The sequence below is a fragment of the Bos taurus genome, chromosome 7 (assembly GCF_002263795.3).
Source record: "Bos taurus isolate L1 Dominette 01449 registration number 42190680 breed Hereford chromosome 7, ARS-UCD2.0, whole genome shotgun sequence".
NCBI classification, from domain to species: domain Eukaryota; kingdom Metazoa; phylum Chordata; class Mammalia; order Artiodactyla; family Bovidae; genus Bos; species Bos taurus.
The window spans coordinates 108,484,411-108,501,357 of NC_037334.1; the positions used below are offsets into that span (position 1 = coordinate 108,484,411).

Consider the following 16,947-nt stretch of genomic DNA (forward strand, 5'->3'; position numbering starts at 1 on the left):
ATGGCCAAAAAAATCCTATACCTTAAAATGTCACAGTAAATTTTAGTTTACTTATTGATAAAAGAGTTCTACTTGTAGCTATTATACTATTAACATGATGAGAAAACTCTTCAGGTATATCATCTTTAAGTTTTATAAAGCAGAGAAAATACAAAAACCTCGCAGACTCAAAACTATCCTTTTTCTGGTGGTTGGCAAATAGCATAAATATTTCAGCAACTTCATTAGATGACATTAGGCTTGACTACAAAATGCAAACTAAAGAGGTTTTTATTTTTGATTAATGTGTCTATAGTGGAGAAAGCATAGCCAAGCTAAATGATTTTCTTCAAAAAAGCAAAAATGTGGTAAAAAAAAAAAAGTACACCAACCTTATACTTTCAAATCATAAGATATCTAGGATTATTAAGTTGTTTTTAACAGTAATCTAAAGGTCTAACAGATGTTCACAATCCAATCCAAAAACCTTAGGGCTGAGTACGCTTCAGAATTTAGAACTTCAACCTCCCCTCCGCAAGATTTAGAAATACTACCTAACATTACCAATGGAGTCTAAGCCAGCACCAGAAATCAAATGTTTTCATATTTCTGCAGTAAAATGTATGAATACTTGAAAAAGGGCCTAATTTTAGTTCAGATCTAGATCTGCAATCAAGACTAGTCAGGTTTTGTGGTCAATTTCTGTTTTTAGAACTTTATGGATTTTGGATAGAAGACTGCACCTAAACTGAAAAAGCAGAAGTCAGTCACGCACAAGTTCTTAACTTCAAGACAACAGTAGAAATATTTCAACTATTTCTACAAGTTACATATGCTTTATTATGGAAGCTTAATTTATACATCCCCCCCAAAAAAATCAAGACAATTTTATTAATTTTATGATGTGAAAGAAAATATATAAAATGCATTCATATTCACAAGGATAAATTTCTTCCTTTGCAGAACTTTCTAGTTAAAAAAAAAAAAACAAAAAACTATTTTTTTAAATTGATAAAATCTTGAAATTACACTGCAATTGAGCATTCCAAGGGTTATCACAAGCGTAAAAGAATAGATAAAAGTCTAGACTCTGGGGTACTGAAAAGTCAGCAGCTGGACAAAGAAATTCTTCATTTCTCTGTTCTTTCTGTTGTCTTACAGTATGGGAAAAAAAGGAATCTATGGAAGAGGAATCAGAATGCTTCTTATAAGAAAAGTTATATGTTCTCTTCAAAACAGTAAACTACAGTGGTGAAGAACAGAGGGCCTGGAGTTAGTAAGTAGACAATCAAATTCCAGGTCCACCTTTTACTAGCTTGTGACCTTAGGAAGTTAGTAAATACTTTTATGTCTCAGTTTCATCTACAAATGTGGAAAATAACAAATGTACCACATAAAGTTACTAATGAAAAATAAACGCCAAATAAAAATAAATAAAAAATAAACTGATAGGAACAGCAACAGGAAGAATAAACAGGTGATATTAATAAATATTGGCAAAGTTAACACAATATTATCAACCAAAATTTCCTTGATCTTAACCACATTTTAAATCCAGACTGGCTTAACATTTAGAAATTTTTAAAAATACAACAAATGTTTACCTTGCATTTTATCAGTATTAACTGAAATACCACGAATTGAAATAATTAGTATCACTATCTTTTTTTAATAATGAATAGTTATTACCTGAACTTTTAAGATCCATAAACTACTGAAACACCTCAGAGAGCGTTTCTGTGAAAAACTAACCAGTATGCATGGTTAGCAATGGGTAAATAAAAATACGTGTTAAGTCAAAATAGCTAATTCCATGACCATGCCAGAGAGCCCATCCACCAAACATAAATGGTCAGTCAGTTCAGTTCAGCTGCTCAGTCGTGTCCGACTCTTTGAGACCCCATGAATCACAGCACGCCAGGCCTCCCTGTCCATCACCAACTCCCGGAGTTCACTCAGACTCACGTCCATCGAGTTGGTGATGCCATCAGCCATCTGATCCTCTGTCGTCCCCTTCTCCTCCTGCCCCCAATCCCTGCCAGCATCAGGGTCTTTTCCAATGGTAAGTGGTACTAGAAAATAAACCACTTTGCTCACTATACAATCTCACAAAGCACTGCACAAAACTCACCTGTCTTCATCTTTGTCATACAGTTGGTAATAATCCCCACAGCCATTCCAAAACGTGCTCTCCACAGCCCCTTGCCTCGCTGGGGCTCCGCTTTCTGCTGCTAGCTGGCGATCCTCTGTGTCCCTCTGCGTGACTCTTGCGAAAGGCAGATCCAAGAACATACAGTCATGTTCTCCGTCATACTCATCGCATTTTATTAAGAGGTCATCTGAGCCATTTTCCTCAACTTCCAAAGCCTCTCTCCACCTCTGAACACTTCTTTGTTTGGCCTCATGCCTATTCAAACCTGATTCTGGGTCCACCTGGCTTGAACTTATCACTTTCCTAACTTTGGGCCTCACCACCTGCTCAAGAGAATTGCCCTGGTTTTTGCCCCTATCAGTGGTGTTTTGTTCACTGCAAATATGCCTGGGAGCACAGGCTGAATCTTCAGTTGAATTTTCTCTTTGTCTCTCCTGGCTAGTATTATTTTGTTGTTTCTTTCTAACCACTTCATCTTCAGAAGAGGACGTCTGAAATTCCTGGTTGTTCTGACTGACAAACTCAGTATTATCAGTAGACCTTTCCACTAAAGGTGCTGAATCTACCTCTCCAAACGCATCTCTTAATTCACAGTTGAAAGAGGGAGCTGTTGGTGAGAGACCAGTGTATGCCTCTGCCTCTCCATTTTCCAGCTCAAATACCATATCACCCAGTGCTGCCTGATAGCTGCCACCTTCCACAACGCCTGCAGAGAGCTGAAGATGGCCATTATCCTCTCCGTGTCTGCCGTCTGGATCGTAAGAGTCAGTATGAGCCAATGTAACTCCATGCTGGACGCCTGAAGCATTACAGACTCCTGGAGTACACTCTCCCTCAGAGTGACTGTGCAGATCTGTGCTGCTCCCTAAGGGCTCCCTGCCTTCCTCGCTATGACGCACTGCAGCAAAGGATGGAGTGCTCTCAATGGTTTGGTTCAATGCTGTATCACAAATGGGAATTTCTGCTTCACTTTTTTCAAATAAAGGGTCACTGGGTACAGAAGAATGAACTTGATCCAGTGGACTGGAACCTTCACAGAACAAAAGAAAACATATTTAGAGGGGCTAATTTAGATAACATGAATAATGACTCTTTAACTAAAAACCATACCAATTATTACCTATTTGAGAATATGAGTGAATTTCTCTGACTGGTGCTTCTACACTCCCTAACTTAACCGGGAGCGGCAGACTGGTTACCCTATGAGTTCATTTATGCCATTGTATAGCCTCTCAATATCCTCTCTCTCGGACATCTTCTGCAGGTTTTTCACCCAAATCCTAATACTTAAAACGTTCTAAACAAGATATTTAAAAGACAAACTAATGAGAGACCTGAGAGAAGTCACAGGGTAATCAATCTACTCTTCCAGTTGTTGGAATGGGCAATTCAAACTTAAAATTATTTTATTACATGCAGATTTCTTTAAAGTGTTTATAATAGCTATAAGAACGGCAGATCTAACAGAAATGAGACTGTGTTATATGTCAATTCAGAAAATTATATCTCAGTCACTAGATACATAATATTAAAATTTCTATCCCCAAAATGAACTGTTATAACATATCTACAATGAGTTAACTTCAGTTATGTTACAGCTATGACTGAAAAACAACAAAAAAGTCAATATATTGATTCTCTTTGTCATAGTTTCTAAGAACTATGAGACAAGAGTAAAATGCTATATACCTTACAAATTACTTCCAGCACAACTATCTTTTACACTAATGTATAACTAGAAAAAATAAAGACACCAAGACCTGTCGAAACAAAATTTTACAAATTATAAATAAAGTTGTCCTGTCATATCACAAAAAGGCTTCTTTAGCAGAATGACCTTAGCTAATAATTCATATTCTTGAACATAAATGACAGAAAAAAAACAACCCTAGAATTATCAAGTTTGCTCAGGATAAAAAGAAACTGACATTCCAGTCCAAAAATGTGTAGTTACAGTACATGGATCGTTGTTATTCTTTAGTTATTAAGTGTGACCAACTCTTTGCGACCCCGTGGATTGCAGCCTACCAGGCTCTTCTGTCCATGGGATTTCCCAGGCAAGAACACTGGAGTGGGCTGCCATTTCCTACTCCAGATCTTCCCGACCCAGAGATCGAACCCGCCTCGCCACACTGGCAGGCGGATTCTTCACCACTGAGCCACCCGGGAAGCCACAGTACATGGATACCTGCAAAATACTTTTTGAGTAATGAATAATTAAGGCATTTTAATTAAATAACCTTTGTATTTTATATAATGTATTTTATATAATGATTTTATATAATTTTGTATTTTATATAATGATTCTAAAAATATCAAAATAACCAAGTTAAATTATTTAGAGATACAAATAAAACCAAACAACAAAAAAAGCTATTTAAATGTAATATGCAGGGGAGAATATACTCAGTGCACATTTAAAAAAAACAAATTTTTTTTTCCTTGAACATTTCCACTGGCGAAATGATGTGACAATGTAATCACTGCAATGACAATGCAGTTACAGATTAACGACTGGCCATATTCCACTTTCTTCTATGTATATACTATTAAGCTTATAGAAAATTTAAAATAGAAATTCTTGATAGGAAATGTACAGCATTTATACTCAAGACACACGTAAAATCCACTTACTATTTCAAGCATCACAAGATCAATGTTTACATCGCTATTAACAGCTTTTAAATAACTCCAGGCTGCATACCTGAGGAATTGTCTTTTGGAACATCATCCAGTTCCAACACTTCATAGTCATCACCAGCCCGACCTAAGCTTCTTTCATGCCTGGTCATACACGGTTTGAAACTGACATATGCATGTCTTCTGCCATATCTCCTGCCTGTGATTGTCTGATATCCTCCTGCTGGTTTCGGCCAGGCAGTCTTGCTAGAGTCTTGATCCATTGCTGAAAAACAGAGTTAAAAATAAGAGGCACAGCAATGGCTTTCGTTGTGACATTTGGGGTACTGTTTCAACATATATGCATGCTATTATCTGTCAAATCACATGCTACTGAACACCAAGTGCCCCTTACGAGTAACATAAAACTAACTTGAAAAGTAAGCATGAAATATTACTTTCTGAGTTATGTGACCCCCTTCATCCCTCCCCCAAATATCTTTTCTTGATTCCTTTAAGGTATTGCAGCTTTTTACAACATAACCTACTCCAAATTTTTTCCACATGCCAAATTACTATACTGTAAAAGCTGCTAAAGGATTGGAGAATGATCCTTCAAATTATCTAAATACCTTATGTATAACTGCTCAATACAAATTTGTTGAGTGAATTACTCGCATATAATATAATGGTTTCAATGACATTAAAAGTGAATAAAATCCAGTCAAATTGCTGTTCAGTTGTTCAGTCGTGTCCGATTCTCTGTGACCCCATGGACTGCAGCACCCCAGGATTCCCTGTCCTTCACTATTTCCCAGAGTTTGCTCAGACTCATGTCCATCGAGTTGGTGATGCCATCCAGCCATCTCGTCCTCTATCGTCTTCTCTTCCTGCCTTCAATCGTTCCCAGCATCAGGGTCTTTTCTAATGGCTCTTCATATCAACTGGTCAAAGTACTGGAGCTTCAGCTTCAACATGAGTCCTTCCAATGAACACCCAGGACTGATCTCCTTTAGGATGGACTGGTTGGATCTCCTTGCAGTCCAAGGGACTCTCAAGAGTCTTCTCCAACACCACAGTTCAAAAGCAGCACAAATTCTTCAGCCTTCAGCCTTCTTTATAGTCCAACTCACATCCACACATGATTACTGGAAAAACCACAGCTTTGGCTATACGGACCAAAGTAATGTCTCTGCTTTTTAATATGCTGTCTAGGTTTCTCACAAGTAATTTCTTTAATGCTATCTGTACTATTACAAAGAACCAACTGGACCACTATAAAATATATCCCAAAGATCAGGGTCAAGTAAAACTCTCCAAAAGAAAACAGTGGTGAACCAAGTCAAACTTTTCAAAACTACCAATGTTATACGCATGGTAAGAAAAGTCAAAAACATCTGAACAACTCAAGTACTAAGTTCTGATGCCTAAGGGATATATAACAGCAAAGATTAGTATCTTTTACTAAGTAGGCCATTATCTCACATCTACACATATAATAAATTTGCTTAGTCACCTGGACTTTACCTATATAATGCAGGAACTAATAAACAAAATATTTCCTCACAGTATATGGAATAATCAGTAAATTAAAGTTACATATTTCTGTTTTAGGGTATTAAAATAAAAAATATAATTGCTTCTAAGCACAAATTCCAAATCCAAAGAAAGGCAATGCCAAAGAATGCTCAAACTACCACACAACTGCACTCATCTCACATACTAGTAAAGTAATGCTCAAAATCCTCCAAGCCAGGCTTCAGCGATACATGAATCGTGAACTTCCAGATGGTCAAGCTGGATTTAGAAAAGGCAGAGGAACCAGAGATCAAATTGTCAACATCTGCTTGATCACAGAAAAAGCAAGAGAGTTCCAGAAAAACATCTACTTCTGCTTAACTGACTATGCCAAAGCCTTGGACTGTGTGGATCACAATAAACTGTGGAAAATTCTTCAAGAGATGGCAATACCAGACCACCTGACCTGCTTCCTTAGAAATCTGTATGCAGGTCAGGAAGCAACAGTTAGAACTGGACATGGAACAACGGACTGGTTCCAAATGAGGAAAGAAGTACGTCAAGGCTGTATATTGTCATACTTGTATGCAGAGTATATCATGAGAAACGCTGGGCTGGATGAAGCACAAGCTTGAATCAAGATTGCCAGGAGAAATATCAATAACCTCAGATATGCAGAGGACACCACCCTTATGGCAAAAAGTAAAGAAGAACTAAAGAGCCTCTTGATGAAAGTGAAAGAGGAGAGTGAAAAAGTTGGCTTAAAGCTCAACATCAGAAAACTAAGATCATGGCGTCCAGTCTCATCACTTCATGGCAAACAGATGGGGAAACAGTGGGAACAGTGGCTGACTTTATTTTTCTGGGCTCCAAAATCACTGCGGATGATGACTGCAGCCATGAAATTAAAAGACACTCTCCTTGGAAGAAAAGCTATGACCAACCTAGACAGCATGTTAAAAAGTAGAGACATTACTTTGCCAACAAAGGCCCATCTAGTCAAGGCTATGGTTTTACCAGTAGTCATGTATGGATGTGAGAGTTGGACTATAAAGAAAGCTGAGCGCTGAAGAACTGATGCTTCTGAACTGTGATGTTGGAGAAGACTCTTGAGAGTCCCCTGGACTGCAAGGAGATCCAACCAGTTCATCCTAAAGGAAATCAGTCTTGAGTGTTCACTGGAAGGACTGATGCTGAAGCTGAAACTCCCATACTTTGGCCACCTGATGCGAAGAGCTGATTCATTTGAAAAGACCCTGGTGCTGGGAAAGATGGAAGGAAGGAAGAGAAGGGGACAACAGAGGATGGGACGGTTGGATGGCATCACTGACTCAACGGACATGAGTCTGGGTGAACTCCGGGAGTTGGTGATGAACAGGGAGGCCTCGCATGCTGCGGTCCATGGGGTCACAAAGAGTTGGACACGACTGAGCGAGTGAACTAAACTGATGACTCCAGAACCAGTATCTTTAACAACATCTCCAAATAAATAGTCTCCAAAGTGTAAACCACAATAGATGCCAAGGGGGTAGGAAAAGAAAATATAACAATTTCTATTTATACTCATTTTTGTGTGCTGCGATTCATGAGGTTGCAAAGAGTCGGACACGACTGAGCGACTGATCTGATCTGATCTGACTGTATAAAAAATTAGAAATTAAGCTTTATAAATATTCAGTACATGGATTGAAACTGGCCTTAAATAATACCAAAATTAAACATCATATACAGTACACAAGGAATCCAGAGGGGAAAATATGAAGTCCTCAATCTACAGTAACCAACACAGACTTTGCTTACCTGCTGGCTCTTTTTCAATGTACTGTGACATATATGGCAGTTTCCGTGTGCCCAGTTCAGTGGAATTATGGATGTGATTTAGTTTTTACTCACACAATGGATAAGCTGCAGAAGATTCCTACAAAGAAACCACAGATTAAATACAACATTAATAAAGCAGAAGCACAAAACAAAATGCCAAAACTAACACTTCTAGTGAAGTTCTTAACTTGCCCATAACAACACAATAATATATACTGGATTTGATAAGGCAATCAAAAAAATCTCAAAACTATGAAGATGGCTATTTGAAAACATTTAGTATCCTCTCAGAAAACCTTGCCTTAAGTACATATCATCCTTAAGAAAGACAATGATGATAATACATGAATAATTTATAAGTACATAAGCAAATATGTTGGAGAAGGCAATGGCACCCCACTCCAGTACTCTTGCCTGGAAAATCCCATGGACGGAGGAGCCTGGTGGGCTGCAGTCCGTGGGGTCGCTAGGAGACAGACACGACTGAGTGACTTCACTTTGACTTTTCACTTTCATGCATTGGAGGAGGAAATGGCAACCCACTCCAGTGTTCTTGCCTGGAGAATCCCATGGACAGAGGAGTCTGGTGGGCTGCTGTCTATGGGGTCGCACAGAGTCGGACACGACTGAAGCGACTTAGCAGCAGCAGCAGCAAGCAAATATATTAGAAGTGTGGATTGGGGTATGTGACCAAACTTATGTTATATGGTACTTTGGGCATCTAATACAAACTATGCTATCTTTGCTTCTCCATCAAACACTAAAGTTCCCTTAGCTCTGCCACTGTTAAAAGAAGTCAACCCTAAGAACACAAACTTCATTTAAAAGTGTATAATGGCTTATGACAATAAGTGTAAAAAATGATAAATTGACTATTAGAATAGTCAACTGACCAGATATTTTAATGCCAAAGAAGAAACTATTCTAAATCAGGAAAACAAAATTTACCATGTAACATATAAAAACTTCATGTTTTCAAATTAATCCATTTATTTAGTATTTTAAAAGTTACAACCTGTGCTTTTTTTTTAAAGTTTGGCAAGAGCTTAATTCTTTATTTCAACACCTTAACACCTGAGCTACTGCTAACTGCCCACCACCAACTTAAAGTTATTAGAAGATGACAGCTCTGAAAATTAGTTTCAATCTGTATGCTATCTGTCTAGCCATACAGCTAGCTATAAATTAACACATATAAAAGTATACATACACATTCTCCATATAAATTATACCCCAGCAATAGGCTGTGTACTGCTCTAATATTGCTGAATCAAGTCAGATTGTTAACAATACCTAAAAGGGAAAGGAATATCAAACAATAATCCTGCCATACTGGCAAAAATACAAACTGATTAATACTGTTTTAATAACAAAAAGAATCTGCAATAACGTGCATCTTCACAGATTCACACTACAATACATGGCAGACTTAAAGGATGGCCATGGATTTAAGTTCATGGATATTTTATCCAAAGCCTTTCCTTTGAAATAAGGCAATATTCCGGGCACTATTTTCAGTGCTGAAGATATAAAAATGAACAAAATAGACAAATACTCCTGCCATCTTAAGCCCTCCTAAAATTGTAGTACGGGGTACAGATACTAGACAAAACAAACAAGAAATAAATGTTAGACCGTACACGTGCGTGTGCGCGCTCAGGCACTCAGTGGTGTCAGTCTTCTTGTGACCCCATGGACTTGGAGCCCACTAGGCTCCTCTGTCCATGGGACTTTTTCAGGCAAGAACACTGGAGTAGGCCACCATTTCCTCGTCCAGGGAGATCTTTCCCATCCAGGGATTGAACCTGTGTCTCCTGCATTGGCAGGCAGATTCCTTACCACTGAGCCACTTGGGAAGCCCACAGACAACATCCATGGAGCAAAACGGAGCAGGGACTCAAGAACTGCTAGGAGTATGTGGTTTAAAACAGCATAGTTAGGGAAGGCTTCACCAAGAAGGGATCATTGGGCAAATACCCGTGAGAGAGGGATCCCCATGTGTGGGAAAGAACATCCTCAGCAGTATAAAAGGAGACTCTGAAGTGAAGATTCCCAGAAGTGACCATGGCAAGAAGGTCTGGGGTGGAATGAGCAAGAAAGTAACAGATGAGGTCAGAAAGTAAATTATGGATGGGGGAGTGAAATGGAACTGATCACATAAGTCTTTACAAGGTAAGACCAGAAAGTCAAAGTGAAAGTCACTCAGTCATGTCTGACTGTTTGCAACCCCATGGACTGTTCATGGAGTACTCCAGGCCAGAATATTGGAGTGGGTAGCCCTTCCCTTCTCCAGGGGATCTTCCCAACCCAGGAATTGAACTGGGGTCTCCTGCATTGCAGGCAGATTCTTTACCAGCTGAGCTACCAGGGAAGCCCAATATAAGAAATGTAGGTGTTATTCTTAGTGAGATGGAAAACCACCAAATAGTTCTCAGAGGAGACATTACCTAACTTGTTTTAAAAGGAACACTCTGGCTACTGTGTTTAGACTGAAGGGGAACAGGGTCAAAGGTAGGAGACTGGTTAGAAAGCTATGAAAATACTGACACGAGATCACAGTGGTTTGGACCAGGGTAAAAATAGAGGCAGTGAGAATTTACCAGATTGTGGATATATTTTGAAAGCAGAGGCAACAAAATTTTCTGATATAGGTTATGAAGTAAGGTCAGAATCTGAGGTTGATTCCTAAGTTTTACAGCCCAGGCAACTAGAAAAACAGACAGGCCATTACCTGATGTAGGAAATTTGTGGAAGAAGCAGGTTTGGAGAAAGTATACTTAGTTTACTTCTGGATGTGTCAAATCTGAGGTATCTACTAGATATCCAAGTAGAAATGTTAAATAAGAGGCTGGAGTTGACTGGAGAATTCTGAACTGCCAGTATAATTTGGGAGTTATCAGGATATAGATTAATATTCAAAAAGGGTTTGTTAGAGATGGCCCCTAAAATTAAGAGGTCAGGGGAAAAGAAGTACCCGGAAAACTAACCAACCAGTGAGAGAGGCAGGTGAGAGAACAAAAAAACTCTAGGAGTGTGGATGCCAATGAATAAAGCACTTCAGACCAGAGAACTGATCCACTGGGCCAAACTGCTGCTACAAGAAAAGCGTGGCGAGGATCTGTAACTGACCCCAGACCGAGCCACAGGGAAGGTCACTGGAGCTCTTGACAATGGCGTCTTTGGTAGAACGCTGAACACAGAAGCCGCGTCAAAGCATGCCGTTGAGAGAGAGAAGTGCTAAGAGTACAGAAATCATTAAAAGCTCCCTGTTTCTTAATCATACTTTTTTTCAACATAAATCCATTTCTTTCTAAAAGATTGTTTTTGGAGCCCTCCAACTGCCTGATAGAAACTAAGTCTGCTTGCTTTCAAGACCCGACTACTTCTGGGCTATCTTCTGGTTGGGTTTGAGTTAGGTCCCCTGATTTGAAACCCACGTTCTCTCCTCTTTACCTTGTTTCAGGAACAGGGGTGTGTTCCTTTTGTCTTTATTAGTAGATTCTCAAGTAATTGTTTTAGCAATTTTATGTAAGTAGGTAAAAGTTGAGTCTTTGCATATCAAAATATTTCCTCTTTCCATCACACTCTTGACTTCTGTTCAAAACAAAATCATTTTTCCAACCTCTAAAGGGCACTGCTTTCTAAGAGGCCCATGTTGCTGTTAAGAAACTGCCCTGTCAGTTTATTTCTCATTCTTTTGTAAGTAAAGCAATTTTTCTTTATGGAATAACTAGGATCTTCTCTCAAGAAATGGTATTCTATATTTCACAAGGACCTTCTTTGGCCATTTAAAAAATTTCTATCACATAGCATAGTAGGGTTGCTTTAAAGACTTACATAAAATTTTCTCATTTTTTTTTCTTTCCTTATTTTCTCTGTATTTGGCCCACAGAGTTTAATTCTTTGTCTCTAAACTTTTCTTTCTCATTTTCAATGTACAAAATGATAGATTTCATGTACTTTTATATTTCTGGCTTTCTAATATTCTCTACAATAATTTTTCAGATTTCTTGTGTTTCTTGTTCCCTGCTTCTTCTATCATCATTGTCATTTTCAATAGTGGTTCTTGTCTTACAAATAAAATGTAAACTTGAATCTCTCTGTGGATATCAATTATCTCTATTTTATCTAGGCCAGCTGTTTAGATAAGTCCTGCTGCTGTTGCTAAGTCACTTCAGTCATGTCCGACTCTGTGCAACCCCACAGACAGCAGCCCACCAGGCTCCCCCGTCCCTGGGATTCTCCAGGCAAGAACACTGGAGTGGGTTGCCATTGCCTTCTCCAATGCATGAAAGTGAAAAGTGAAAGGGAAGTCACTCAATCATGTCCGACTCACCGACCCCATGGACTGAAGCCTACCAGGCTCCTCCATCCATGGGATTCTCCAGGCAAGAGTAATGGAGTGGGTTGCCATTTCCTTCTCCAATGCATGAAAGTGGAAAAGTGAAAGGGAAGTCACTCAGTCGCGACCCCATGGACTGCAGCCCACCAGGCTCCTCCATCCATGGGATTTTCCAGGCAAGAGTACTGGAGTGGGTTGCCGTTGCCTTCTCCCATAGATAAGTCCTACAACAGGGCTACTCATTCCTATCTCTGAAGTATGAAAGAGAAAAGAAAACAGAACAGAAGATGAACAATAAAAACCATAGTTATACGTCAAGATTAAAACAATTAATTCATCAGTGGCAGATTTGTATGTAAAGTTTATTGGGAACATTTGGTCTCTCCAGTTTTCTCTAAAGAAATGTTTCCTTTGCTAGTACTATTCATCTAATAATAACATATGATTCCTCTCTACTTGTGACAATCATTCATTTCAAATTCTTAAGAGTGCTCACATACTTCTTCCTAATTGCAAAAACAAAAAAAACTATACAAATGTGCTGTTGTCTAAGAATTAAAGGAATTAATCAGGGAAGTATTAATTCTAGATCTTCCAATTATTGACTTAGGTGTCATCATTTTACCCCTTAACTAGGATAATATGCCAGCAGTTCTAGATAGGTAATGGGAACAATCTTCAAAAGAATACAAGGGAAAGCCTGAATATGGGCTCTACCCTCCCACGGCAGAGCTGAAAGAGTGAATTTAAAGACAAAGGCCTTGCTTTAAGTGTGTTATGTCTATTAAATGAACTGTGTCGGTATACTAACATAATGATGCATATTTAAACAGCTGTCAATGAAGGGATGAATGAATGCATGACAATCCCCTTTCTCTGATGGAAATACGGAAATATAGTTAGAAGAGACTAAGACTTGGGAATACTTAGATTCAAGTTTCAACTCACACACATTAAGTGAAAGCTAGTAGTAGAAGTAATTCAGAAAACTAAAAATCTAAAATAGTAATAAAGCAACAGACTTCAGCACACAGAATAATGCGTGCTCATACCTAAATGACCACAATACCCACTGACGTTGAACACACACACCAAGCTACACCGTGAACCGCCTTCAGGATCAGTTCTCCTCTGCATGGCAACTCCACTCCTGCACATGGCAACTCTGTCCAGAATCCCATGGACAGAGAAGCCTGAAAGGCTATAGTCCATGGGGTCAGAAAGAGCCGGACACAAATGAAGTGACTTGGCATGCATGCATGCACGCACACACCAGAGTAGTCAACTAATACTCCAGCCTGTATAATATTCAAAGTTCACATTTATTACTATTATTTTTGTAATGTAGGCTACTCATTTGTGCAATATCACCATACCTGTTAGAATAATGTAGTGGTTTTACAGCGTGTCCACAAATCCTCTGATACTTCTTAAAAAAGCAGAACCTAATTTGTTCCCATTAAGTGTGGGCTATACTCAGTAACTTGTTTCTAATGAAGACAAAGTGATAGAAGTGACTATGTGATGTTCAAGACTCAGGCCCAAGATACTGTGGCTTCCTCCTCACTCTCTCGGCTCACACTCTCTCAGAGAAGCTGGCTGCTGTACCGTAAGATCACTCAGTAGTCCTACAGAATGGCCCATGTGATGAGGAACTGGCAGTTTCTGCCAAAAGGCAGAAGAAACCAAGGTCTTCTGGAAATAGCCATGAGAATAAACCATCTAGGAAGCAGATTCTTCAGCCTCATTCAAGGCTTTTTATGACTGCAGCTCCATCTTGATTGTAACCCTCATGAGGCCTTGAGCCAAAACCATCCAGTCAGTCTGTTCCTGAGTGTCTGACCCACAGAAACTATGATATAATACACATCCTGAGCTGCCAGGTCTATTACTGCACAAAACTATCCTGTATTAGATAATAAATACAACCAATTTAAATTACCTGTGTTTAGATTCTGAAGTTATGCGTCCATCTACCACCATAAAGATTCTCTAATACCAGCTCACAAAAGTGCATTTTCTCCCTGTAAGAGACCTACTTATTCTCAACCTGGGAGGCACCATGTTGGGGATGACAGTGTAAAATGAATTACATGCGTCATTCGCTTGTTGACAATGTCTGCACTGCTGCTTAGCACCTACGCTCTGCATTTTTTCATGTGTCTGATAGCCATCTGTATGTCTTCTTTGGAAAAACATCTACTTAGTATTTGCTATTGAGTTGCATGAATTATTTATACATTTTGAATATTAACCCCTTATCGAATACATGATTTGCAAATATTTTCTCCTATTCAATAGATTGCCTAGAAATAATCTACTTTAAAAGTGTCCTTTTAGAAACAAAAAAGTTAATTAAGGGGGTGGGCAAAATGGGTGAAGGGGGTCACGTATATGGTAATGAACGGTAACTAGACTTTTGGTCATGATCACTTTGAGAAATGACTCTCTGCGACCCCATGAACCGAAGCCCACCCGGCTCCTCTGTCCATGGGATTCTCCAGACAATACTGGAGTGGGTTGCCATGCCCTCCTCCAGGAGACCTTCCCAACCTAGGGATCGAATCCAGGTCTCCCTCATTACAGGCAGATTCTTTACCGTCTGAGCCACCACGGAAGCCCATTCATTAGACTGCCTAGAAATAATCTACTTTTAAAGTGTCCTTTTAGAAACAGAAAAGCTAATTAAGGGGCTAGGCACAAGGGGTGAAAGGGGTCAAGTAAATGATGATGAATGGTAACCAGACTTCTGGTGATGATCACTTTGTAATGAACACAAATGTTGAATCACAATGTTGAACACCTAAAGCTCAGATAACATTATATATTAAAAAAAAAAAAAGAACAAAACAAACAATAGTTCAGAAACAAATACAGCTTGATCCAACTATTTTAAGGGGGGGAAGTCTTAATTACTCTTCCAAGCTCACTGAAATATTTATTTTGTATTCTCCCATATTTAGCTTTACATATATCAAAGTGCCCTAGAAATGGCTTTTAAAATTTCTCTTAAAACAAACTTTTATAATTACCTAGCCCATATTTCCTTTCAGTAAAATAATTTTTTAGTCACACAAAGCTTTGTAATTATTACCACACTTAAGCTATAAATTCAAAAATAAAAACTCCATGACAAAATAGGTTTATGACAAACGCTGACAAATGCCACCAGAAAGCAGCTTCATATATGCTGGAACCAATTACATTTAAACCTAGCTTCCTAACATTACCTCATCCTTCCATTTTCAGTGGCTAAGGCAAAGTAAATATCCCAAGAGATTACTAAAGAATCCACTATTAGCAACTTAAGCTTATACTTTAATTATGTCTGACACTTATATATTATTTTTAATGTATCTCTAGATTTTTCATGTTTTCTATCAACAAGCACAAATGATTGCTTATATGTATTTACAACTGCAAAATATTCAGTACATCTAACTAGTATACACACAATAAATGAGGAGTAAAGTGGTATTAATTCCATATATCACTAAGCAACTGGAAATATTACTACAACTAATTGTAGTAAATCAAGCAACCAACCACAGACTTAAAGCTACAGGCTGCTACACAAGAGATCAAATTGCCAACATATGCTGGATCATAGAAAAAGCAAGGAATTCCACAAAAAGATGTACTTCTGCTTCGTTGATTAGGCTAAAGGTTTTAACTGTGTGGATCACAACAAATTGTGGAAAATTCTTAATGAGATGGGAATACCAGACCACATTACCTGCCTCCTAAGAAACCTGTATGCAGGACAAGAAGCAATAGTCAGAACTGAACAAGGACAATGAACTGGTTCAAAATTCGTAAAGAAGTATATCAAAGCTGTATACTGTCACTCTGCTCATTTAACATATTTGCAGAGTACATCGTGTGAAATGCCCGGCTAGATGAAGCACAAGCTGGAATCAAGACTGTGGGAAGAAATGTCAATAACCTCAGATATGCAGATGACACCACCCTTATGGCAGAAAGCAAAGAGGAACTAAAAAGCCTCTTGATGAAGGTGAAAAAAAAGAGACTGAAAAAGCTGGCTTAAAACTCAACATTCAGAAAACTAAGATCTTGGCATCCGGTCCCATCACTTCACGGCAAATAGATGGGGAAAATGTAGAAACAGTCTCAGATTTCATTTTCTTGATCTCCAAAGTCACTGCAGATGGTGACTGCAGCCACCAAATTAAAAGACACTTGCTTTTTGGAAGAAAAGTTATGACAAACCTAGACAGTGTATTAAAAAGCAGAGACATCACTTTGCTGACAAAGGTCTGTATAGTTAAAGCTATGGTTTTTCTAGTAGTCCACGTATGGATGTGAGACTTGGACCATAAAGAAGGCTGAGCACCAAAGAATTCACGCTTTTCAACTGTGGTGCTGGAGAAGACTCTTGAGAGTAGCTTGGACAACAGGGAGATCAAACCAGTCAATTCTAAAGGAAATCAACCCTGAATATTCATTAGAAGGAATGGTGCTGAAGTTGAAGCTCCAATACTTTGGCCACCTGATG

The 16,947-nt window shown here is 38.7% G+C and overlaps 1 protein-coding gene across 2 annotated transcripts in view; it reads right to left on the reverse strand.

Moving 5' to 3' along the window:
• Positions 1-16,947, reverse strand: part of PJA2 (praja ring finger ubiquitin ligase 2) — a 72,699-nt gene that overhangs the window by 44,230 nt on the left and 11,522 nt on the right. For both annotated transcript variants that reach the window (XM_059888080.1, NM_001100340.1), the window contains 3 exon segments: positions 8,069-8,186; positions 4,836-5,036; positions 2,111-3,161 (listed from right to left, as the gene is read on the reverse strand). In XM_059888080.1, coding sequence (XP_059744063.1) covers positions 2,111-3,161; positions 4,836-5,036; positions 8,069-8,099 — 1,283 coding nt within the window. In that variant the 5' untranslated portion in view covers positions 8,100-8,186.